Consider the following 25,335-nt stretch of genomic DNA (forward strand, 5'->3'; position numbering starts at 1 on the left):
CCAGACCCTGTGGCCGAGGGGCGGGCCTTCCTCCACCAGACCCTGTGGCCGAGGGGCGGGCCTTCCTCCACCAGACCCTGTGGCCGAGGGGCGGGACTTCCTCCACCAGACCCTGTGGCCGAGGGGCGGGACTTCCTCCACGCCTGGCCTGTAGGGGCTGCTGTTGAGTTCGAGGAGACCTCGGTACCAGGTTGGTCTTTTCCTTCTGCAGCTTGACGATGAGCTGGCTGAAGTACTTGGTCATCTTGTTGGAGGTCACGTGCTCCTGCAGCTTCTCCAGGATGGACGCCTCCAACTTCCTCCTCGTGTCCATCTCGTTCTGGATGGCTTGGCTGATGGTCTGCAGCTCGCCCAGGAGGGCTGTGTGTTCCTGGAAGGGAAGAGCAGAGAGGTGGACACTGTTACAGAGGCACCGCTGCGCCAGCAGCAGCCGCGGAGGCACCAGCCCGAGGGGGGACGTGGCAGCACCTGGTGGGCCTTGGCTAGAATGTCCTCCGTGTCCTGCAGGGTTAGCCGGTAGGTGTTGAACTCGTTCTGCAGGGCCTCCTGTTTGGCCAGGCACTGGGCGGTCAACTTCTGCATGAGGTTGGCTTCGGTCTCCGTCCTGTTCAGGATGCTTGCTAGCTTCTCGTTCTTTTCTTCCTCCTTCATGATTGATTTCTTGTAGGCTTCGATCTCCCCGTCGATGGACTTGACTTGATGCTGGTATTCACTGCCGAAATGAGAGAGCAAAGCCAGTTATGTGCTGGATGGGAACTCAGAAAGCAAACGCATGTGGTTGTCCCCACTTGAAGGAAACGCACTAAATAGAAATCTCCATGTAGAGAGAGAAATTAGGAAATGAATTATTTTCATAGGAGCCAAATATTGGCTACTATTTTCTAACATAGTAGTAGAACGACTGGGCACTTAAAGTCCTATTTAGATGCTCTTTGAATGTTGTGATTACAGGGACACAGAAGGGGAGGAAAGTAACACCACAGCCAGGCATTGTGGGGAGGCATTCATCTACCGTCTTCTTTAATCCTGACAACGATCCTAGAAAAGAAATATTATCATCCCGATTTTATAGATGTGGACACTGAAGCTCAGTGCACTGGAGCAATTTGCCAAAGTCCACAGTAAATGGAGCAGCTGAGATGGACATCTGATTGGCATTACTTCAATGCCACTGTCTCCCCTCAGTATCCCAGTGATGAAAATACCTATAACCAACATCAAATTAAAAAATACAGAGACTGGAGAGGTATACCAAGTTCATAGGGCAGAGGACTCAATATTGTTAAGATGTCAATTCTTCCTCACTGATCCATAGAGTCAATGCAATTCCAATCACAATCCTAGGAGGCAGATTTTTTAAAACAAATTGACAAGCTATTCTAAAATGTATATGGAAATCTAAAGGACCTAGAACAGCCAAAATCATTGTGTAAAAGACCAACATGACCTGATTTGAAGACTTTTGGAAAGCTACAGTTATGAAGACAGTGTGATACTGGTGAAAGAATTAACAAATAATAGATTAATGGAAGAGAACAGAGAGTCCAGAAACACACACACACACTCACACAATCAGTTGGTTTTTGACAAATGTGCCATGGTTTCTCAATGAAAAAGGGTAGTCTTTTCAACAAGTGATACTGGAACAACTGGGCATCCACATGCAAAACAATGAACCCGGACCCCTACCTCACACCATAACAAAAATTAACTTGAAATGGATCACAGACCTAAGTGCAAGAGCGAAACTTTGCAGAAAAAAATAGGGGAAAATCTTTGTAACACTGGGCCAGGCAAAGATTTCCGAGAGAGGACATTAACAGCATGGACTGTAAAGAAAACAATTGATTGGACTTCATCAAAATTTGAAACATCTGCTCTTCAAAGACACTGTGAAGAAAATGAAGAGACAAACCACGGCTTGGGAGAAAATATTTTCAAAATATATGTCTGATAAAGGAGTTGTGTCCAAAATATATGAAGGGCTCTTATAACTCAATAATAAGATAAACCACTCAATTTAAAAACGAGCAAAAGACACTTCACCAAAGAAGTTACATAGATGACAAGTAAGCGCATGAAAAAATGCTCAACAGCACTAGTCACTGGTGAAATGCCAGTTAAAACTTCAGTGTGATGCCACTATATCCATTCATGGCTACATTTAATGGCTAACATTAAAACAATACCAAGGGTTGGTGAGGGTGTGGAGTAACTGGGGCTCTCACATACTGCTGGTGGGAATGCAAAATGGAACACGCCGCTTTGGCAAACAGCTTGGCAGTTTGTTATGAAGCGGAGTATATCTTCACCAGCAATCCCACTCCTAGGAATATACCCAGGAGATATGAAAACCTACGTCCACACAAAGAATGGTCATAGCAGCTTTACTCGTGATATCCATCAACTGGAAACCACCTGTCATAGATTGAATTGTGTCCCCCAAAAATACGTGTATCAATTTGGCTAGGCCATGATTCCCAGTATTGTGTGATTGTCCACCATTTTGTCATCTGATGTGATTTTTTCCATGTGTTGTAAATCCTACCTCTATGATGTTAATGAGGTGGGATAGGTGGCAGTTATGTTAATGAGGCAGGACTCAATCTAAAAGATTAGATTGTGTCTTAAGCCAATCTCTTTTGAGATATAAAAGAGAGAAGGGGGCAGAGAGACAGGGGACCTCATACCAGCAGTGGCAGGAGCAGAGTGAGTCCTTTGGACCTGGGGTTCTGTGCAGAGAAGCTCCTAGTCCAGGGGAAGATTGATGACAAGAACTTTCCTCCAGAGCCAACAGAGAAAGCCTTCCCCTGGAGCTGACGCCCTGAATTTGGACTTCTAGCCTACTGGACTGTGAGAGAATAAACTTCTGTTTGTTAAAGCCATCCACTGGTGGTATTTCTGTTACAGCAGCACTAGATGACTGAGACACAACCCAAATGTCCATCAACTGGCCAGAAGATCGTTAAATGGTGATGTGTCCCTACAATGGAATGCTACTCAGCAATGACAAGGAGTGGACTACTGATATTGCAACAGCGATGAATCTTAAAAGCTATGTGAAAGAAGCCAGACGCACAAAGCTACACGCGGTGGTATTTCATTTCCATAACATTCTAGAAGTGGCCAAACTATGGCGGCAGGAGACTAGGAGTGGTTCCCAGGGCCTGGAGGTAGAGGGAGGGCACTGGCTTTTGGGATGAAGGAAATTCTCTAGATCTTGAGTGTACAGGTGGTAACTCGCCTCTGCCCATTTGCCAGAAACCACTGAACTGTGTATTAAAAACAAAAAAAAATTGGGCAACCATCCTCCCCGCCCTTTTCCAGATTGTTCCTCCCCCATGACATAAACTGATTGCACTACTCAAAGGACGCAATCCACGCCACTGAACTGTACGTGTGGAGACTGTTGGTGTTTGTTTTGCTGTGTATATTTTCAACAACAACCAAAATTTTTTTTAATGCAAAAAAAAGGATCAATTGCATTGTACATAAATTATCCCCAATAAGCGTGACAAATTAAGTGACTCATTTCCTTTTTTTGGGAAGTGGCAGCCTTACAAATGTATAAAACTTGACAATAAACATAATGCCTAATTTTTAGAAATACAGTTACCGATTGTATGACAGGATTCTTAACACAGTAAGACACATGCGTGGGGGAAGACGCTTTGAGTGATCCAAAGGGCTGATAAGCCATTGTACCACCAAGAGGGACAGAGTAGGGATATTTTAATTTTAATTTTTTAAGATTGTATTTTAGATGAAGGTTTACAGAGCAAACTAGTTTCTCGTAAACAATTAATACACATATTGTTTTGTGACATTGGTTGCCAACCCCATGACATATTAACACTCTCCCCTTCTCAACCTTGGGTTCCCTATTACCAGCTTTCCTGTCCCCTCCTGCCTTCTGGTCCCCGTCAGTGTGGCTAGGAGAAGTCTGTCTTCACCCAGGGCTTCCTGCATCCTGGGGAGGGCAGTGCCCAGCCCCTGCCCCAGGGCCAAAGGGGCCACTCAGTCGACTCCTAGTGGACATGCCAGCAGCCTCGATAGCTGACATGCCTGTGAGCCTGGTACAAGGCCATCGGCCTTCCTGAGCAGGAGGGACGAACGGACAGAACCCGGAAGGGCCTTGTCCATGCCCCTTTGTTGGGGACACATTTTCAACTGGGTGCTGTCTGTGTGTGAGCCTGTGTGAGTCTGTGAGTGTCTGCGGATGTGTGAGTCTGTGTGTATGTGTGTGTATGTGAGTATGTATGTGTGTGTATGTATGAGTCTGTGTGTGTGAATGAGTGTGTGTGAGTCTGTGTGTATGTGTGTATCTGTGTTAGTCTGTGTGTATTTATGAGTCTATATGTGTGTGAATGAGCCTGTGTGAGTCTGTGTGTATGTGTGTGAGTCTGTGTGCGTATGTATGAGTCTGTGTGTGTGTGAATGAGTCTCTGTGAGTCTGTGAGTGTCTCTGTGTCTGTGTGTGAGTGTGTATGTGTGCGAATGAGCCTGTGTGAGTCTGTGTGTGAGTCTGTATGTGTGTGTATATATGACTGTGTGTCCCTGTGTATGTGTATCTGGTGTATGTCTTTGGTAAAACATTCAATGAACATTTGATGTGTGATGGATTGCCTTTTGTGGCCTTTCTCGCCATGGTCTTGTAACTCTCACCCCAGTGACTGGGCGGGCCCGTGTGACAGGATAATTGTGGCCCGCCAAAGGGATTGGTAGGCTTTGCCATCCCGCTGGGCTTGAAATGAGAGACCCCAGAGGTAGGAAAGAGAGGACCCACCAGCACCAAGGAAGAACAGCCAGGAGTAGACAGCGCATCCTTCGCACCTGGACCCCTGCACTGAGTGGCTCCTGGAACCAGGAGACAGAGAGAGAGCTGACACCGAGGGCGGCGAGCAGCGGAGACCTGGCAGCGGGACATGGCGTGGCGGGCTTCCCGGCCCATGGGGAGAGAACGCTGAGTGCCTGTGGGCAGAGACCGAGGGCTGGGGAGAGGCGTGCCTGCAAGCACTGCTGAGAAGAGGCTGTCCTGATGGAAGAACTGTATCCTGCGTGTTCCTGAGCCTGAATTGTAACCTGTTACTTCCCTAATAAACCCCATAATTGTGAGTATGGTCTGTGAGTTCTGTGTGGCCATTGCAGTGAATTATTGAACCCAGCAGAGAAGTAGAGAGTGCCATGGGAAGGACAGTTGGTGTCAGAATTGGTAAAGACGGCAGAGAGAGGAGGCATGTCTGACCTCTCCCTTGTAAGAATCAGCCTTGGGCTGTTGATCTTGATTCTCCTTCCCCTTGTTAGAGGAAGTTAGAGGAGGTCAGACACTGCCCTCAAGTCGTTTTTACAACGTTGTATGCCTGCATATTTGACAAAACAAGATATTATTTTCCCAACTATCAGATTGGCACAATCCAACCGTGCAGTAGCACACCGAGGTGGCCGGGACTTTGCACAGTGCTGGCGGGTGTCATTGTCACAGTCCCACTGGGCAACACCCACTAGGCCTGCAGATGAGCATCCCCGAGACCCCAGAGCCCAAAGCCCGGCCCGGTGATGTATCTGATACAGTTGTTAATGCAGCAACCCTAGAAGTGGTGGCTTGCGTGCAACAGCAAGAGTGTGAACGGCCCAATGGCCTGGAGGGGACCATCCTCCACACACCAAAGGCCACACGGGGGGAGGAGGAGGGTCCGAGAGTCTACAGGTTTTGATTTGCAAAGATGCCCACGATGTTGCTGAAGAAGGAAGCGCAGTGCAGAGCAGCGTGCACAGCACGCCACCGCGACACAGGAAGGGAAGCGAGCAGGTGACCGCGTGTATTGGCTGGTAATGCACTGAGTGCCCAGGAGGGGGGCCCAGAGCCCAGGAGCCTTTCCTGTGGGAGGGGAGCAGGTGACTGCGGGGAGGGAGGCTTCCCTGTACAAGACTGAAAAAGAATTTTAACCAAGTGACTCATACAAAAGATCAAATATCAAAACGGGAAATGAGGAGGTGAGGACGGTAAAGCCGGGTCTCTGGGGACATGTAGAAACTAGCCCGGTGGCCGGGGGAGGGGGGTGTGCCAGGAGGACAGATGGGAGTGGGGAGCGGGTTAGTCTTGGAGGCTTGGGAGAGCTGAACAATGCGCGGGGGGCTCGTGGTGGTGAGCTTGCCTCGAGGGGTCCCTGTGGGGACACAGGCTGTAAGCCCGGAGAGCCGGCCCCGAGTGCTGTACTCATGGAGGGGCCTCAGCCCGGTCCTCACTCACGTCCAAAGCTGGTGACAGTCTCACTAACTGGCCGGGCATTAATGCACCCGTGTGGGATGACCGGGAAAACTTCCCTCGTCCGCAGACGGCCAACGCCTCTTTTTTTTTTTAACTGTGGTAAAATACATATAACATAAAATGTGCCATTTTAACCATTTTTAAGTGTATAATTCGGTGGCATTAATTATATTCACAAGTTGTGCAGTCCTTACCGCTGTTTATTTCCAAACGTTTTCATTACCCCAGACCAAAACTCAACGCCTCGCAAGCAATGCCTACCCACCCCTGTCCCGCCAATTCCTCGTAACCACTCACAACTTTTTGTCTCTAAGCATTTGCCTATTCAAGGTATTTCTTCTAAGTGGGATCACACGATATTTGCCCTATTGTCTGGCATATTTCACTCAGCATCATGCTCTCACCATCTACACTGTTGGAGCTGTACCAGAACTTCACTTCCTTTTGTGGCTGAGTAATATTCCATTGCATGGACAGGCCAAGGAGTCCTGGGTGGAGCAACCAATTAACACTCTTGGCTGCTGGACCAAAAAGTCCAAGGTTTGAGTCTACCCAGAGGAGCCTTTGAAGACAGGTCGGGAGATCTACTTCCAAAAAATCAGCCGTTGAAAACCCTAAGGAGCACAGTTCTACTCTGACACACACGGATTGTCATGAATTAGAGTTGACTTGGTGACAACTGGTTGGGAATGAAGGCATGAAACCTGCGGTGCTAAAGAGCACCCTCTGCCTCCATCCCCTGCTGGAAGCGACAGGACAGTCCCAGGTGAGGAGGGGGCTCCTACCACCTCCGCGTGGGGCTTCAGACAGAGGATCTTGGTTGGACCAAGGCAGAACAATGGTGAAGGGAGGGCGTGTCTGCACAGAGGTGGTGAAGCTGAACATCAAAGGGAGACCTTTATCTCCCGAAGGTAAACATCCTGGTCTCCTTTCCCCCTTGCTCTCTCCCTTAACCCTCCCGGGGAGTTTAAGCATGAAAGCACTGCTGCCCCCCCCGCCCCCGCATCCCCCTTGGAAAACTTGAGAGCACTTAAGCAGCATGGAATCCCAGAACAATGGGGAGTTTCCAAGAGGCCCTGCTTCAGGGCTCCAGGTGCGCCTTTGTCTCGGGATGCTGGCAGGAGGACCCTCTGTGCACCTGGTGGAGGTGGCCCCCACCCGCCCGCCCTGTGCCCCAGCACCCCACACCTCAGGGCCTCCTGGATGGTCCTGTGGGCCTCGTCGCGGTGCTTCATCCCCACCAGGCTGGTGGCCCATTGCTGCAGGATACGCTTCTTCTCCATGTTGATGGCGTCAATTTCCATGCAGGCCTGCAGAGAGGGGGCCAACTTGTCTCATCTTGTCTACGGCCACAGCCCCAGAGGAACTCCGCAGCCCTAGTGCCCCGAGCTATCTTCTTTCTCTTACTCCTCCGTTGCTTTTTGCGATGGTTAATTTTGTGTGTCAGCTTGGCCAGACTAGGATTCCCAGTGGCCTGGCCAAACACTAGACTAGTTACTGTTCCGTAGTGTAATCTAACGCAATGGAATGTACTTACCTTCCATAATGTAACATAATCAATCCATCAGTCAAAAGGGGAATTTCCTTAGGGTGTGGTCTACCTCAACATTGTAAATAGATATTTTGGCAGACCTGGCTCTCTCTCCACTCTGCACCCTTCCTATCCCCTGATCTATGGATCTTGGGATGAAAACCTGCAGGAATCTCCAGCCTGCTATCTGACCTATGGATTTTGCACTTGTCAGGCCCCACAATTGTGTGAGCCAATCCCTTGAAGTAAATCTCTCTCTCTCTCGTATATATAAATATAGTACATACACACACACATATATATATATACTCATTTCCATTGTTCTTTTCAGAAGTAGACTGCCGGGTCCTTCTTCCTAGTCTTAGTCTGGAAGCTCAGCTGAAACCTGTCCGCCATGGGTGACCCTGCTGGTATCTGAATACCGGTGGCATAGCTTCCAGCATCACAGCAACACGCAAGCCCCCACAGTATGACAAACTGGCAGACACGTGGGGGACGAACAAATCTATCTTGGAAGAAGTACAACCAGAATGCTCCTTAGAAGCAAGGATGGCGAGACTACGTCTTACATACTTGGACATGTTGTCAGGAGGGATCAGTCCCTGGAGAAGGACATCATGCTTGGTAAAGTAGAGGGTCAGTGAAAAAGAGGAAAACCCTCAACGAGATGAATTGACACAGTGGCTGCAAAAACAGGCTCAAGCAGAACAACGATTGTGAGCTTGGCACAGGACCGGGCAGTGTTTTGTTCTGTGGTACATAGTGTCGCTATGAGTCAGAACTGACTTGACAGCACCTAACTAAAGCAACAACATTCCCATTGTGTTGATTCTGTCAAGATGCATAGCGACCCTATAGGAAAGAGTAGCACTGCCCATAGGGTTTCCAAGACTGCCACAACTTTCTCCTGCAGAGTGGTGGTGGGTTCGAACTGCTGACCTTTTGGTTACTAGCCGAGCACTTAACCACTGTGCCATGAGGGCTGCTCTTTTATTTATATACAGTTATATATATATATTTATATATGTGTATGTCTCATGTCTTGGAGCCCTGGTGGCGCAGTGTTAAGAACTTGGTTGTTAACCCAAAGGTCAGCAGTTGGAATCCACCAACTGCTCCTTGGAAACCCTATGGGGCAGTTCTACTCTGTTCTATAGGGTCACTATGAATTGGAATCAACTCGAGAGCAACAGGTTTTTGTCTCACGTCTCACTGGTTCTGTTTCTCTAGAGAACCCATAGATACTTTTCTTTATCATGCATCAGCAAAAGGATAGAAATGAAATTAACCACACCTTAAAGACACCTAGAAGCCTTCACTTGGGGCCCTGGTGTGCTGGGAGCTGTGGGGGCGAGGGCGAGGGGAGGATCGCGGGGAGAGTAGCATGCTGGCTGCCCTTGCTCCAACACCTGCCGGGCACCGGACCAGCATCTACAGTGCACCTGTTATGGCCAAACCCTGTTCTGGGCAATGGGAGTGCAAAAATGAGCAACACATGGAGGAGCCTGCCCTGGTGAAGACACCCTCAGCACTGAGGCAGAAAATACAAAAGACATAACACAAGAAAACTACTCAGCATTGTGTAAGATACCACCATCATCTGGTATCAAAGTGCACAGGGCACTTTCTACTGATTTTCAAAATCTCTTCCTGCCACCAGGTTCACTAGTGGTTGTAAATTTGTCTTTTCCAAGTGTGTCTCTTGTCTTTTCGTTTTGTTGTTGATGTCCTTAATGGACAAAAGTGCTGTTATTTGTGTAGTCAACCCTCCTCATCTTTTCTGTGAAGAATTCTGCTTTTAGTGTTATGCTTAGAAAGGCCTCCTCAGCCCAAGATTTTATCAATATTTTTCTTTATTTTCTTCCAGTACATTTCCTCCCATTTAAATACTTGATTCCATCTGGAATTTATTTTACTGTCTGGTATGAGGAAAAGATTTAAATTAATTTTTTTTTCCTAAATGATTAACCAAATGTCCCAACACCATTTGCTTAATAATTCACTTGTTCTCCACTAATTTATAATCTACTAGAGTTTATATAAACCTCTGTTTCTGGGCTCTCTCATAGGTTCCCGTGGTCTCTCCATCCATCCTGATCCCAATAACACATTATTTTAACTTTTAGAGCTTTATAATATATATACATACATATACAGATATATAATGTATACATACATACACATATATACCTACATATATACATATATGAATATATAGAGAGAGCCATGGAGGTGTAATGGTTAAGCGCCCGACTGCTAACCGAAAGGTCAATGGTACAAACCTACCAGCTGCTCCACAGGAGAAAAGACCTGGCCATCTGCTCCTATAAAGATTACAGCCTAGGTGTCATGGTTTGAATTATGTCCCCCCAAAAACGTGTGTATCAATTTGGTGGGCCATGATTCCCAGAATTGTGTGGTTGGCCTCCATTTTGTGACTGTAGTTTTATGTTAAAGAGGATTAGGGTGGGACTGTAACACCACCTCTACCCAGGTCACATCCCTGGCCCAAAGTAAAGGGAGTTTCCCTGGGGTGTGGCCTGCACCACCTTTTATCTCTCGAGATAAAAGGAAAGGGAAGCAAGCAGAGAATTGGGGACCTCATACCATCAAGAAAGCAGTGCCGGGAGCAGAGCGTGTCCTTTGGACCGAGGTCCCCAGGCACAGAAGCTCCTAGTCCGGGGCAACACTGAAGAGAAGAAGGCCGACAGAGAGGAAAAGCCTTCCCCTGGAGCTGACATCCTGAATTTGGACTTTTATCCTACTTTGACTGTGAGGAAATAAACTTCTCTTTGTTAAAACCATCCACTTGTGGTATTTCTGTTATAGCAGCACTAGGTGACTAAGACACTAGGAAACCCAATGGGGCAGTTCTACTCTGTCCTATAGGGTCTGTATGGGTGGGAATCAATTCCACGGCACACAACATCCATACATATACAGGGAAAACTGTGAGAGCCGGAACATGACTGGACTGGGTCTTGCAAGTTTTCCACCTTTGAGAGGGTGCAGTCTTACCACTTTTCTATAGCTCCTTTTAGTGTAAGATATTTTACTTTTCCTTCTCTGACAAACTTCTGCCTTATACAGGCTCCAGCTTTTGCAGGTTTTACTGTATACTTACTTATTATTGTGAAAATACATACACCAAAATATTCACCATTCAGCTTTACAACACCTTTTAATGTTGGTAGGGCAATGCTGGGGTGACCCAGCCTCCCAGTTTGCCCGAGATTATCTCTGGTTTCGGTGCTGAAAATCCTGTGTCTCGGAAACCCTTGACTCCTGGACAGCCTAGGATGGTGGATCACCTTACATGAATCTTCCCTTTCAAAACAGTTCTTGGCCAGTTTATTTTTCAGATAAACTTAAGAATCATTTCATCAGTTAAAAAATTAGATTGGATTTGGAATACACTATAGGTTAATTATACTTATAGGTCTACCACCTGTCTGCCAGTTTGTCAGTCTGTCTTGAAATACAACACCATCAGTGATAGGATAATATCCATACACCTATAAGAAAGACCAGTTAATACAACTATTATTCAAATTTATGCACCAAGCACTAATGACAAAATGAAGATTTTTACCAACTTCTGCAGTCTGAAATGGATCAAACATGCAACTGGTGATTAGAACACAAAAGTTGGAAACAAAGTAGAAGGATCAGTAGCTGGAAAATAGGGCCTTGGTGATAGAAATGATGCAGGAGATCACATGATCGAATTTTACAAGACCGATGACTTATTCATTGGAAATATCTTTTTTCAACAAGATAAACAGCAACTATACACATGGACCTCACTGGATGGAATATATAGGAAACGAACTGACTACATCTGTGGAAAAAGATGATGGACAAGCTCAATATTATCAGTCAGAACAAGGCCAGGGGCCAACTGCGGAACAGACCATCAATTGTCCATATGCAAGTTGAAGTTGAAGCTGAAGAAACTTACAACACGTTCACTAGAGCTAAGCATGACCTTGAGTATATCCCACCTGAATTTAGAGACCATCTCAAGCTCAGATTTGACACATTGAACACTAATGACCGAAGACCAGATGAGTTGTGGGATGACATCAAGGACCTCATACATGAAGAAAGCAAAAGGTCATTAAAAAGACAGAAGAGAAAAAAAGACCAAAATGGATGTCAGAAGAGATTCTGAAACTTGCTCTTGAACGTAGAGTAGCTAAAGCAAATGGAAGAAATGATGAAGTAAATGAGATGAACAGAAGATTTCAAAGGGAAGCTCGAGAAGACAATGTAAAGTATTATAACATGTGCAAAGACCTGGAGACAGAAAACAAAAGGGAAGAACACACTTAGCATTTCTCAAGGTGAAAGAACTGAAGAAAAAATTCGAGCTCCAAGCTGCAATATTGAGATACCTAAGGAGGTATACAGATGGATGAGACCCGGCTCTTAACCTCAAGGAACTGGCTAGGAAACTGGGGGCACCACTGGTTACAGTCACTCATTCAATGGCATGTGTGACCTGTCTGCCACATGCCAGGCCCTGGGTCACTTGTCAATGCCCTTTGCGGTGCGAGTGAAGTGGGTGGTTCTGCTCGTGAGAGCTGCAGGGGGTGCTCTTACCTCACTCACTGCTTTTCGTAAGGTCCGGGTGTCCTCAGCCTGGGCAAGATACTTAGCCTCAAACAGGGCGATGTTTTCTTCCAGCTGATTGGCTTGAGTGGTGAGCTGATCCACGTGTAGGTCCTGGGGAGCAAGAAGAGAAGATGCCCTGTGGAGACAGGTCTAGGCTTGAGGGGCCGTTCTCTACCAACCCTTCCGAGGGTTGGCCAACAATACTGTCATAGTCTGAATTGTGTCCCCCAAAAAGACATGTTGGTGTCCTTGATCCCTGTTTCTATGAGTGTGACATCGCTTAGAAATAGGGCTTTTGTTTTGTTCCGTTAATGAGGTCATACTGGAGTAGGGTGGGTCCTAAACCTGATCCCTTCTGAATGGTGTCTTATAAAAAAGGAAAACAGACACAGAGAGACACACACAGGGACAAGACGCCATGTGGGAATCCATCTATAAGTCAAAGAACGCTGAGAAAGCTGCAAGAGATAAGGAAAGGTCTTCTCCTACTGCCCACAGGGAGAGAGAGAGAGCCTCACCCTGCCGACGCCCTGAATTTGGCCTTCTAGCCTCCATAACTGTAAGAAAATAAAACTCTGTTCTTTAAAACCACCCATTTGCGGTGTTTTTGTCATGGCAGTACTTGGAAACCAAGACAGATACCAAGAGGAGCCCTGACCTCCAGGCTGTAGTACACCAAAAAACAACAACACCCCCACGGTTGTCAAGTCGATTCCGACCCAGAGCGACCCCATGTGACAGGGTAGAACTGCCCCATTGGGTTTCCAAGGCTGAAATCTTTACGGAAGCAGACTGACTCGTCTTTCTACCTCAGAGTGGCTGGTGGGTTCGAACCGCCAACCTTTTGGTTTGCAGCTGAGCCCTTTAACCACTGCGCCACCAGGGCTCCTCTGCAGTGAGAGCTGCAGCAAGTGGTGGGACGGAGCACCTTTTTGAAAACTGAAGGTGGTAACTCAATGTGGGTGGACTCGCGGGATACCTGCTTTCTCTTCTCTATCTCGGCCCGCATCCTCTCCATCTCAGCTTTCTTGACGACCTGCTTCATCACGCAGATGTCGTCACGCACATCCTGGTCTATATTCTGCATGTAGAAGAGGCGCAGGGACAGGCTCTCCACCTCGGTGTGCAGCGCCGCCACTGCAGGAGGAAGAGGGAAAGGTCATTCCGTCGCCAGTCACACACACCTTTCCACGGGGCCTGAGATGGGGGGAGCCCTGGGGGCTCGGTGGTTAAGAGCTCGCTGCTAACCAAAAGTGGGCAGTTCCAATCCACCAGCCGCTCCTTGGAAACCCTATGGGGCAGTTCTGCTCTGTCCTCTAGGGTGGCTATGAGTTGGAATCAACTCGACGGCAATGAGTTTGGTTTGGGTTTAACCTTTACAGAAGCAGATTCCTAGGCAGGAAGCAGATCTCTGGGTCTTCTCTCCTGCAAAGCCACTGGTGGGTTCCAATCACAGGCCTTTCGGTTCGCAGCCGAGCATTTAACCACTGTGCCACCAGGGGTCCTTGGATAAAGCTAGCATACCCATTTATTTGGGAGCTGTAGCTTCATTGGTGATTGTTTGCTCACTTTCAGTGCATAGGTTCAAACTCAATTACAGGCTAAAAGGTTGCTGGGTGACTATTGTATTGGTGGTTCTGGAAGGATATAGCTTAAAGTTAATTTTTTTTTTTTTAGATACAGGATCATTGTACAGTACTGCATCTCCCTACCCCGTAATATGGTGGCTCCATTTATTTAAATCTGTTTCATGTCCTTTAGTACGTTTTTACTGTTTTTCTTCATACAGACTCACTCACTTATTGTTAGACTTATTCCTGAAGTATTTTATAGTTATTATAGCTATTATAGGGAGTCCTGGTGGCACAGTGGTTAAAGCTCTTGGCTGCTAATCTAAAGGTTGGCAGTTCAAACTCACCGGCTGGTCTGCGGGAGAAAGATGTGGCAGTCTGCTTCGGTGAAGATCACAGCTTTGGAAACCCTATGGGGAAGTTCTACTCTGTCCTATAGGGTCGCTATGGGTCAGAATCGACGAGTTGGCAGCAAGCTTTTTTTAAATGGGTGGCTATAAAGTATTTTTATTTTAATATATGGCTGACACTAATATGCTAATATTTTATTTAGGATTTTTGCACCACATAAGTGAGATCAATTTATAGTTTTCTGTCTTTATACATTGTTAAGTTTTGGAGTAAGCATTATACTAAGCATTTAACAAATCTGGGGAGAGTTTCCCATCTTTTCCCCTCCCTGGGACAGCTGAGTAACGCAGGAAATGTCTGTTGGCTGAAAGGTTAATAGAACTCTTCCATGACACCTTCTCTTACTGGTACTTTTAGGAAAGATAGATTTGGGGCAAAATCTTCCATCTCTCCAGTAATTAAGCCAGCAGGATGCATAGCTTTCTTAAAATTAAAAGAAAAAAAATTTCTCCGAATTGTCCTTATTCCTGTAGTCATTACTTGTGCCATCTCTTTTATGTTCTTTATCAGAAATCTCAGAGATGATTATTTTCATTGCTCGTTTTTTCAAAAAAAAGCATTTTTATTTATCAAGTGAATTCTTTTTTGAATTTTTATTTCGCCAACTTCTGCTTTTATCTTTATTAATTTCTTCTCCCTACTTCTTTTGGTTCACTTTGCCTTTTTTTTGGTTTTTGGCTTTGTAAATAGCATGTCTCATTTTCAGTCTTGTTTATGACAGTGTAAATGGAAGTTTGCGGGGCCATGGGTTTGATCTGAGAGGTTTGCACTGTACCCAAAATTTTCACGCGTGAACTTCACTTTGTCATTGATTTTTAAACAATCTGTTGTTCCGGTGTAGAAGGAGCTTTGCTCATCCTTCCCCAGGGGAATCTGTAAGCATTGCTACCCCAGATCTGTGGTTCTCAGCCTTGGGTACACATTAGAATCACATGGAAGGCTAACAGAGGCAAGAAACAAAGCCTAGCCCCATCCTAGAACAAACCAATCAGAAATCAGGGCTGGGCCGGGTCCCAGTGGTCTCTGAGTTCTCCCTGGGTCACTCACAGGGGCAGCACGTGGAGAACAGGACTGAAGAGCCATCCAGGGCCCAGGGCCTCTCCGTGCTCAGTAATCTGGTTTGGGTGCTGCCTAGAAGCCTACAGCATTTTTTTTCTTTATCTTTGGAATTTAATTTCACCAATGTCTTAGTTATCTAGTGCTGCTGTAACAGAAAGACCCCAAGTGGATGGCTTTAACAAACAGAACTTTATTATCTCACTGTTTAGGAGGCTAGATGTCTGAATTCATGGCGCTGGCTCTAGGGGAAGGCCTTCTCTCTCTGTCACCTCTGGAGGAAGACCCTGGTTTCTTCTGAGCCTCTGCTCCTGGGCAGTCCTCAGGTGGCTTGGTGCCTCTCTTTCTCATCTCTGCTTGCTTGTTTAATCTCTTTTATATCTCCTAAGAGACTGACTTAAAACACACCCTACACTCATCCTGCCTCATTAACATAACAAAGACAATCCATTCCCAAATGGGATTATAACCACAGGCATAGAGGTTAGGGTTTACAACACATATTTTTGGGACATCATTCAATCCATAACAACCAACGATGTGTAGGCAAGTTTGGCCTTTCTTCCAACATTCCTGTCTGGGCCTCCTTTATCTTTACTAGTACCAGCTGAAGAGGTGACTCCAACTCACGGCAACACTGTGCGTCAGAGTAAAACTGCTCCTTAGGGTTTTCAATGGCTGGTTTTTTGGAAACAGATCACCAGGCCTTTCTTCCAAGGCACCTCTGGGTAGACTCAAACCTCCAACCTTTCAGTTAGCAGCTAAGCACGTTCATTGCATGTACTACCCAGGGACTCCCGTTGTCTAAGTAGGAGTCTTCTAAGATACCTGGTGGAGCCCTGGTGGCGCGGTGGATAAGAGTTCTGCTGATAACCTAAAGGTCAGCAGTTGACTCAATGGCGACGGGTTCGGTTTGGGTTAAGATACTTCTGCCTTCCCTCCTGTTAAGGGTTGGATGGTGGCCCCCAAAAAGATATGCTGAAGTCCTAACCCCTGGTACCTGTGATGTGACCTTGTTTAGAAATAAAAAAACCATTGCTGTCTGGTCATTTCCGACTCATAGTGACCCTACAGGACAGAGTAGAAGTGCCCCGTACTGTTTCCATGGGGCACCTGGTGGATTCAAACCGCCAAATTAGCAGCCATAGCTCTTAACCACTGCACCACCAGGGTTTCCTGTTTGGAAATAAAGTCTTTGAAATGTTATCAGGTAACGGGCGGTCATAGGGGGGTAGAGGGGCCCTGATCCGGAGTGAGTGGTGTCCTATAAAAGAGAAGAGGCAGAGATACAGAGGGAAGCCATCCACGCGATGACAGTCACACTGCAGCTGCCGGACACGGAACGCCTGGGGTCACCAGGAGCCAGGAGCGACAAGGAAAGATCCTCGCCTAGAGCCTTCCAGAGAACATGGCCCTGCCCACACCCTGATTCGCACTTCTAGCTTCCAGAACTCTGACAATACATCTCTGTTGTTTAAAGTCATCCGCTTTGCGGCCCTTTGCTCCGGCAGCCCCGGGACACGCATACCCCCCTGCAAAGGGTGCAGCCGCCCCCAGGCGCCTGGGGTTGTGGGCCCGGCGCGCCTTACGCTTCCTGCGCTCCTCGTTGGCTGCCTCGCAGGTCCGGGCGTAGAGGACGCGCGTGGCCTGCAGCTCCTCCTCCTTCTGCCGCCGCTCGCAGGCCGCGATGGAGTAGCGGTCATGGTTGCGCTCCAGCTGCATCTGCAAGCGCGCCAGGTGCTGCTGGACCCCGTACAGGTTCATGCCCACGTCCTGCCGCTGGGCGTGCGTCTGCTTGGTGACCACGGCCTGCGCGGAGAGAAGCGGGTCACGGGACGCGGGGACGCGGGCGCACAGCGGAGGACGGGGACCCGGCGCGGACGCACCAGCTCCTGGAGCTCCAGCTTCAGCTTCTCTATCTGTCGAGTGAGGTAACTCTTCAGCGCCGCCTGGAATCTGATCATCAGGGGCTGAAACGAGGAGAGACAACACGCTGTCACTCGCTGCTCCGTGCAGGGGCACCCTAAGCCACCGCCGTCCCCCGGCGGGGACAGACACGGCCCACGCGCTGGGCGCCCCCACATCTGCCTGGACTTTCTGCTCTGGGAGCACAAATGAACGCTCTGTGGTCTCGCCCTGGGCAGGGGACAGCTGGTGCGGCCTTGACAGAGGGCCGCGGGGCTGGGCCAGGGGGGTGTTGAGCGGCAGCCCGGCGGCGCCATGAGGACCGAATGAGGGCTCAGAGAACTTCCCTACCTGCTTTCCCAACTGGGTCATTGAATCAAGGTTTCCTTTCCCGGGTTGGCCGGAGGGGTGAACGAAGGAACTTAGAATCTGGTCGGTATGCTCAGGACAGTGGCTATCAGTCGGGTAATTGTGCCCCCCCCCCCAGGGAACCTTTGGCCATGTCCGGAGACAGTTTTGGTTGTTACAACTGGAAGTGGGGGCGTGGGGGGGGGAGTGCTACTGGCATTGAGTGAGTAGAGGCCAGGAACCCGCTCCATATCCTACAGTGCAGGGGACGGCCTCCCACCCCAGAGAATGACCTAGCCCCAAATGCCAACAGTGTGGCGGCTGGGAAGCCCTGTCTCTACCTATAGGAACATGTGAGTACCTATTACAAAGCAGTAGACCCAAAGCCCACAGGTAAGCCGTGTGGTGGACAGGTGAGAGGGAATACAACAGGTGGGGGGTGGGGAGTGCTCCATGGAAGGAGGTGGGGATGGGCAGCAGAGAAGGGCCTGGGCGCCATGGGAAGGCATCTCTGAGTTAGTCTTCACCTAGGGCAGACGCCAACCCTGAGAAGGTTCTCTTACATGGTCTGGGTCCAAAACCACCAGCTGGGTCTCATCTTCCGCCTCGTCACTTCCCTCAGACTCCCTTCTCTCCGCCAGGGCCTCTTCATCCTCGGGGCTTAACTGCTGGAGGCGGTCCAGGAATGCGGGCTGGACTTCCTCCCTTGCGGGGGCTTCGGAGGGCTCTGGGGATGGAAAGGGGGCAACAGACACTGTTGAGCAGTTACTAGAAACAGTGGTCGATAACTCCTGTCATGGATTGAATTGCGTCCCCCCAAAATATGTGACAACTTGGTTAGGCCATGATTCTCACTATTGTGTGATTCTCCTTCATTTTGTGATTGTAATTTTATGTTGAAGAGGATTAGGGTGGGGTGTAACACCCTGGCTCAGGTTACATCCCTGATCCAATGTAAAGGGAGTTTCCCTGGGTGTGGCCTGCACCACCTTTTATCTTACAAGACATAAAAGCAGAGAGTGGGGGACCTCATACCACCAAGAAAGCAGCGCCGGGAACAGAGGGCATCCTTTGGCCCCAGGATTCCTGTGCAGAGAAGCTCCTAGTCCGGGGGAAGATTGATGACAATAACCTTCCTCCAGAGCCGACAGAGAAAGCCTTCCCCTGGAGCTGACGCCCTGAATTTGGACTTGTAACCTACTAGACTGTGAGAATAAACTCCTGTTTGTTAAAGCCATCCACTTGTGGCATTCCTATTACAGCAGCACTAGATGACTAAGACAGCTCTATTCTGGGGGAGTCAACAGGCGAAGCTGATCTCCAGCCTCTACAAATGGCCTTTATGAAGCTCGTGCAGCAAGATGGAAAAGGGAAAGGGGAGCCCCTGTCCGGGGTGACGGAAACATCTGGAAATGATAGTGGTGATGGTTGTGCAACATGATGAATGTAATTAAGGTCACTGAATTCCACATGTAGAAATGGTTGAATGGCAAATATTCTGTTATATATATTTTTACCACACACAAAAAAATCCCAATGGATTTGGGTTCAGAAATGCTATTTACACTATTCTATTGTAAATTCATTGATTCAGTATATTCTGTAGAAAATAACAAATTTTAAAGGTAGACAAGAAGGAAATTTATTTTGTAGATACTTTTTTTAATGCATAAATACAGGTCTCCATAGAAAGCAACTGCTTCCTGATGGACTAGATTTGATTTTTAAAAAAATTAGGAAACAGCTGAAAAGATTAAAAAGAAACAAAATTGTTAATGAGGCTCTAGATCCAGCTTTTCTACCCATCCAGGCTGGAGAGACCCCCATTCTGTTTTTGACTAGTTTTGACACGTGCTGTCTTCACATCCTTATGAACAAATACTATCCTGGCATTTTTATCACACAGAATAAGTAAACTTATGCTTTGTGACTCAAAAATTAAATGTCCCTGTTGTAGATTGAATTGTGTCCCCCCAAAATATATGTGGAAGTCCTAACCCCAGTACCTGTGAGTGTGACCTTGTTTGGAAAGAGGGTCTTTGAAGATGTTATTAGTTAACACGAGGTAATACAGGGTGTCTTAGTCATCTAGTGCTGCTGTAACAGAAATACCACAAATGGATGGCTTTAACAAACAGAAGTTTTATTCTCTCACAGTCTAGGAGGCTAGAAGTCCAAATTCAGGGCGTCACCTCCAGGGGAAGGCTTTCTCTTCTCTGTTAGCTCTGGTGGAAGGTCCTTGTAATCAATCTTCCCCTGGACTAGGAGCTTCTCCTTGCAGGAACCGTGGGTCCAAAGGACACGCTCTGCTCCCAGCACTGCTTTCTTGGTGGTATGAGGTCCTCAACTCTCTGCTTGCTTCCCTTTCTTTTTATCTCTTGTAAGATAAAAGGTGGTGCAGGCCACACCCAGGGAAACTCCCTTTACATTGGATCAGGGATGTGACTTGAGCCAGGGTGTTACATCCCACCCTAATCCTCTTTAACCACAGGCAGAGATTATGATTTATAACACAGTGGAAAATCACAGAATGGAGGACAGCTACACAGTACTGGGAATCATGGCCTAACCTATTTTGGGGGCCACAATTCAATCCATGACACAGGGGTAGGGTGGGTCCTAATCCAATGTAAGTGGTGTCCTTATTGAAAAAAAAGAGGAGAGACACAGAGAGACACAGAGGGAAGAGAGCCACGTGGAGATGGAGTGGTGCATCTACAAGCCAAGGAATGCCAGCAACCACTGGCAGCTGAAAGAGGCGGAGAAGGATCCTCTCCTAGAGCCTTTGGAGGGAGCATGGCCCTGTTGACAGCTTGATTTCAGACTTCTGGCCTCCAGAACTGTGAGAGAATTAATTTCTATTGTTTTAAGCCACCAGGTTTGTGGAACTTTGTTACGGGAGCCACAGGAAACTAATACAGTTCCTATCTGCTCTTCCACGTACACAGTGTTCCTCTGGGATACAAGAGCCAAGTAAAGAGCTAAGGGTCTGCCAGGAAGACCTTTGGACAACAGATGCTCATTTAGGGGGAGCTGTCTGCAGAGCCCCTCCCCTCCCCCTCAAGCCAGGTTGTTGCTAGGTGCCATTGAGTCAGTTCCGACTCATAGCGACCCTATATACAACAGAATGAAACATTGCCCAGTTCTGCGCCATCCTAATGATCGTTGCTATGCGTGAGTCCATTGTTGCAGCCACTGTGTCAATCCATCTCATTGAGGTTCTTCCTCTTTTTAGCTGACCCTCTACTTTACCAAGCATGATGTCCTTCTCTAGGGACCCATCCCTCCTGATAACATGTCCAAAGTATGAGAGACGAAGTCTCGCCATCCTTGCTTGTAAGGAGCATTCTGGCTGTACTTCTTCTGAGAGAAATTTGTTCGTTCTTTTGGCAGTTCATGGTATATTCAGTGTTCTTCACCAACACCGTAATTCGAAGGCTTGCCTTTGAAGAACTGATGCTTTTGATGCCTGAGGCCAGGAGGCGCTGAGAAATGGGAGTCAGGGGACTGTGGATTGGACATCATGAGATCTTGACTAAGGCCCATTCCGCCACTTACTTGGATATGTTACTGAATGACTCTCAAGTTCCTGTGTGGAAAATGGAGAGGTTCCTACCTTGTTGGGTTGGTGTTAGGGTTAGATGACATAAAACAGAGTAAATGCTCGGTGTTACCTACTTCTGTTAGTATTATTTTTAATGGGAGGTTCCCAGCCGTGCAGGAGAAGAGGCACCAGGTAACAAAAGCATGACATCACCTGCCCAGGACAGCCCCACGGTCATACGGTACCTGGCTGCTGTCTGGAGGGCGCCTCTGTGCTCAGGAGGAGCTCGTCCACATCAGAGGACACCACGCTGCTCCCCCGGCTCAGGCGGAAGCGGTGGCGCACCCATATAGGGAACTTCTGCTCCTGGGGTTCTTTGCTGGCTTTTTCCTACAGCAAAAACAACCCAGATCAAACTCAGAAGGGCTTGACAAGGACTGACAAGCTACTTGACTTTGACTCATACCATTGTCAAATTCAACACAGTTCAAGCCACAGAAAACTGAGTATAAAGATGGCTTGGCTTTTGCAAGTGGTCAAAATACAAAACATATAAACATTCCCTGGGGAATCCAGGCAATTCTGCCTGGTCTACCTCTGCAGCTAAGCGTAGGTACTGGGGCAGGATCGTGAAGGGGACCACTACTACTGATCCCCCAGGGAAGCAGCATCTCCACGCATCCTTTCCGTAAAAGCACGCTGGACAGCCTCAGACCCAGACCAGGGTCTTCTGAGAGGAGGGTTCCTTCTTCTCTTCTTTCAAACTGCTCTACTTTAGGAAAATTTCAGTGAGAAAATATCCTCCCTCGATACAAATGCCTGCCTCCATTTTCGCTTCAGAAGAGACCTGCAGTTAGTATTGTTTCCAGTGAGAGGCCAATGATAAGCTAGTCAACGTCAGTAACAGCAAAGCGTAGAGCAGCACCTCACCACCCACGAAGAACACTGTACTAGTATCATCTCCTGCAACCCCCATGACAACCCCACGAGGCCAGTGCTAAGCCTTTCTGTCATTTGTAGGGGGAAGCAGCCTCACAAAAGAAAAAGAGCTCATCTAAGTTCACACAGCCAGCAAGGGCAGCTTCAAAACCAGGGCTGTCTTAGCCCCTAGTCGATGCTCTCTAATGGTACTTCTCAGATGATGTTGACTCCAGAAATGATGCCTGAGGCATCCAAAGCTGTGATGACGTTAATGAGGTCCCAGAGTCAAAAGCCCACCCCCTGAACTGCACCATCCCCTGGAGTGCCTGGGAGGGGCTGCTCCTAAGAGAAGTTGGTCAAGTGCCTGCAGATGCTGCTGGACACAACAGCTTCCACCAGCACAGTTCCTACTTCTTCTAAAGACTGAGACCCAGCGGGAGGAAGGGAAAGAGGGCTCTGTCTTACGGTTCGTCTTTGCCCTTCTGGTTGGTCATATTAGGAAGCTGTTTCCCAGTGGATTTGCTGGAAACGAGACCTGATGATGAAAACTGGGTTTCAGCTCAACTTGTATGACCGGATGACCTACACTTCAAATCTGCTGCTTGTCTTACAGTGTGAAGAAGATGTTCATTTTGTTGTTGTTAACTTCTTAAAAGTGGTTCTGATCATGTGTTTGTCATTTGTAGTCATAAATGCTTAACTTGGGTTCATCAGATTGTTCTCCAAAGTTAGTAACTATTTGAGGTTTCACGGGGCAGGGGTGGAGGTGGGGGACATGATCGCTTTGTGGTTCAGCACGGAGGCTTCAGAGCAAGAGCCACCTCTGCTGTGACAGCAGCATAAACCTTGCATCCCAGGGAGCAATCCCACCTGGTCATTGTTTCTAATCTTTTCAAAATGGATTCAGTTCGATAGTATTTTGTTGAGGATTTTTGCACCGGTATTCATAAAGGACATTGGTCTGTAGTTTTCTTGTGGTGTCTTTATCTGGTGTTGGTATCAGCTGGCCTCACAGGATGACTTAGGAAGTGTTTCCTTATCCTTTATTTTTTGGAAGTTTGAGAAGAATTTTTACTAATTCCTCTTTAATTGCTTGGTAGAATTCATCAGTGATAAAGAAGGACTTTCACCATACCTATTCAATCTGTATGCTGAGCACATAATCCGAGAAGCTGGAGTATATGAAGAAGAACCGGGTATGAGGATTGGCGGAAGACTCATTAACAACCTGCGTTATGCAGATAACACAACCTTGCTTGCGTTAAGTGAAGAAGACTTGAAGCACTTACTGATGAAAATCAAAGACCCCAGCCTTCAGTATGTATTACATCTCAACATAAAGAAAACAAAAATTCTCATAGCTGGACCAACAAGCAACATCATGATAAACGGAGAAAAGACTGAAGTTGTCAAGGATTTCATTTTACCTGGGTCCACAAGCAACGCCCATGGAAGCCCCCCAAAAACCAAACCTGTTGCTGTCGGGTCAATTCCGACTCACAGCGACCCTATAGGACAGAGCAGAACTGCCCCATAGTTTCCGAGGAGCGCCTGGTGGATTCCAACTGCCAACCTTTGTGGTTAGGAGCCGTAGCACTTAACCATTACTCCACCAGCAGTCAAGAAATCAAAAGACGCATTGCATTGGGCAAATCTGCTGCAAAAGACCTCTTTAGAGTGTTAAAAAGCAAAGATGTCACCTTGAAGACTAAGGTGCGCCTGACCCAAGCCATGACGTTTTCAGTCGCCTTATATGCATGAGAAAGCTGGACAATGAATAAGGAAGACCGAAGAATTGACACCTTGGAACTGTGGTATTGATGAAGAATATTGAATACACCATCGACTGCCAGAAGAACGAACAGATCTGTCTTGGAAGAAGTACTTAACAAGAATGCTCCTTAGAAGGAAGGATGATGAGACTACGTCTCACATACTTTGGACATGTTCTCAGGAGGGATCAGTCCCTGGAGAAGGATGTCATGCTTGGTAAAGTAGAGGGTCAGCAAAAAAGAGGAAGACCCTCAATAAGATGAACTGACACAGTGGCTGCAACAATGGGCTCAAGCAGAACAACGATTGTGAGGATGGCACAGGACCGGGCAGTATTTCGTTCTGTTGTACACAGGGTCACTATGAGTCAGAACTGACTCAAGTACACCCAACAACGACAGCAACAAAGAAGGACTTATTCTGCCATTTTGCTATTTGTTTTCTGTGAGTCTTGTACCTTTTCATCCCGCATTTCCTTGAATACTGCCCGTTTTTGTGTGTTCAGTTGATATTTTATAGTGAATTATTTTGATTCTCTTCATTTCCTTTTTTTAAATTTTCCTTGTGGTTACCATGGGGCTTACATTTACCATCCTAAATTTATGAAAATTTAGTTTAAATTGATACCAACTTAACACACAGAGAACTCTGTTCCTATACTCCTCCTTCCTCGTCCTTTACGTTGATGTCACAAATCACGTCTTTATAAATTGTGTGCTTGGTATCATGTGTTTATAATTATTGTTTGCAGAACGTAACAAATAGAATTACAAATAAAAAATACAGGGACTCGGGCAGACATGGCTCCAGCAGCATGCTTGTCCGTTTTCCCACTTTTGTCTGTTCTGTGGTATTTCCTTGGACTTGGGCAGACACGGCTCTGGCAGCATGGTTGTCGGCTTCCTACTTTTGCCTTTGTGAATATATGCTGAATAAAACTTTCTTTTTGCTTTACTAAACTTTGTGATATTTTTCCTCTGCAACTGTTAATAGCATAGTCATCAGGGATTTCTGAAGCTATGAATCCAATCAACCTCAAGGAGCTCTGGACTGCAGAGCAGAAGCTAGCGAAGTGGGGTCCTATCTTCTGGACCCACGTGTTTCCACTCCATGTGCCTTTCACACTGACGGGGTGAGTGCTCTAGGAAAACGAGCCTTTGCTTACTCTTTTTTGCTCTCTTTCTCATGTTTTCTTAAGCTTCATTCCTCACATTGGTTTGAAAAACCGGTTGTTTGATTAAGGAGAATCTTTCTTAGATTTTTGCTTGATCGTTTGGTTAACTGCAGTTTAGGTCCGGATTCCGGCGTTTGAAACATTAAAGAGATAATTCTATTTTCAAAGAGCTTTGAGTCACTATAAGCCACAAAAATCCAGGCACGGGTCAGCCAG

General features: G+C 47.2%; 1 protein-coding gene across 1 annotated transcript in view; it reads right to left on the reverse strand.

Annotated features, from left to right (window-relative positions):
* The window catches only part of CCDC40 (coiled-coil domain 40 molecular ruler complex subunit), a 56,260-nt gene that overhangs the window by 20,350 nt on the left and 10,575 nt on the right, over window positions 1–25,335 (reverse strand). Inside the window, exons 3-11 of the mRNA XM_004374366.1 lie at window positions 21,492–21,641; window positions 18,271–18,432; window positions 17,341–17,424; window positions 17,044–17,263; window positions 13,396–13,553; window positions 12,405–12,527; window positions 7,450–7,578; window positions 469–702; window positions 188–370 (exon numbers count right to left, since the gene is read on the reverse strand). Coding sequence (XP_004374423.1) covers window positions 188–370; window positions 469–702; window positions 7,450–7,578; window positions 12,405–12,527; window positions 13,396–13,553; window positions 17,044–17,263; window positions 17,341–17,424; window positions 18,271–18,432; window positions 21,492–21,641 — 1,443 coding nt within the window. The remainder of the gene's footprint in view (window positions 1–187; window positions 371–468; window positions 703–7,449; window positions 7,579–12,404; window positions 12,528–13,395; window positions 13,554–17,043; window positions 17,264–17,340; window positions 17,425–18,270; window positions 18,433–21,491; window positions 21,642–25,335) is intronic.

The sequence above is a fragment of the Trichechus manatus genome, unplaced genomic scaffold (assembly GCF_000243295.1).
Source record: "Trichechus manatus latirostris isolate Lorelei unplaced genomic scaffold, TriManLat1.0 scaffold00028, whole genome shotgun sequence".
Taxonomy (NCBI): Eukaryota; Metazoa; Chordata; class Mammalia; order Sirenia; family Trichechidae; genus Trichechus; species Trichechus manatus.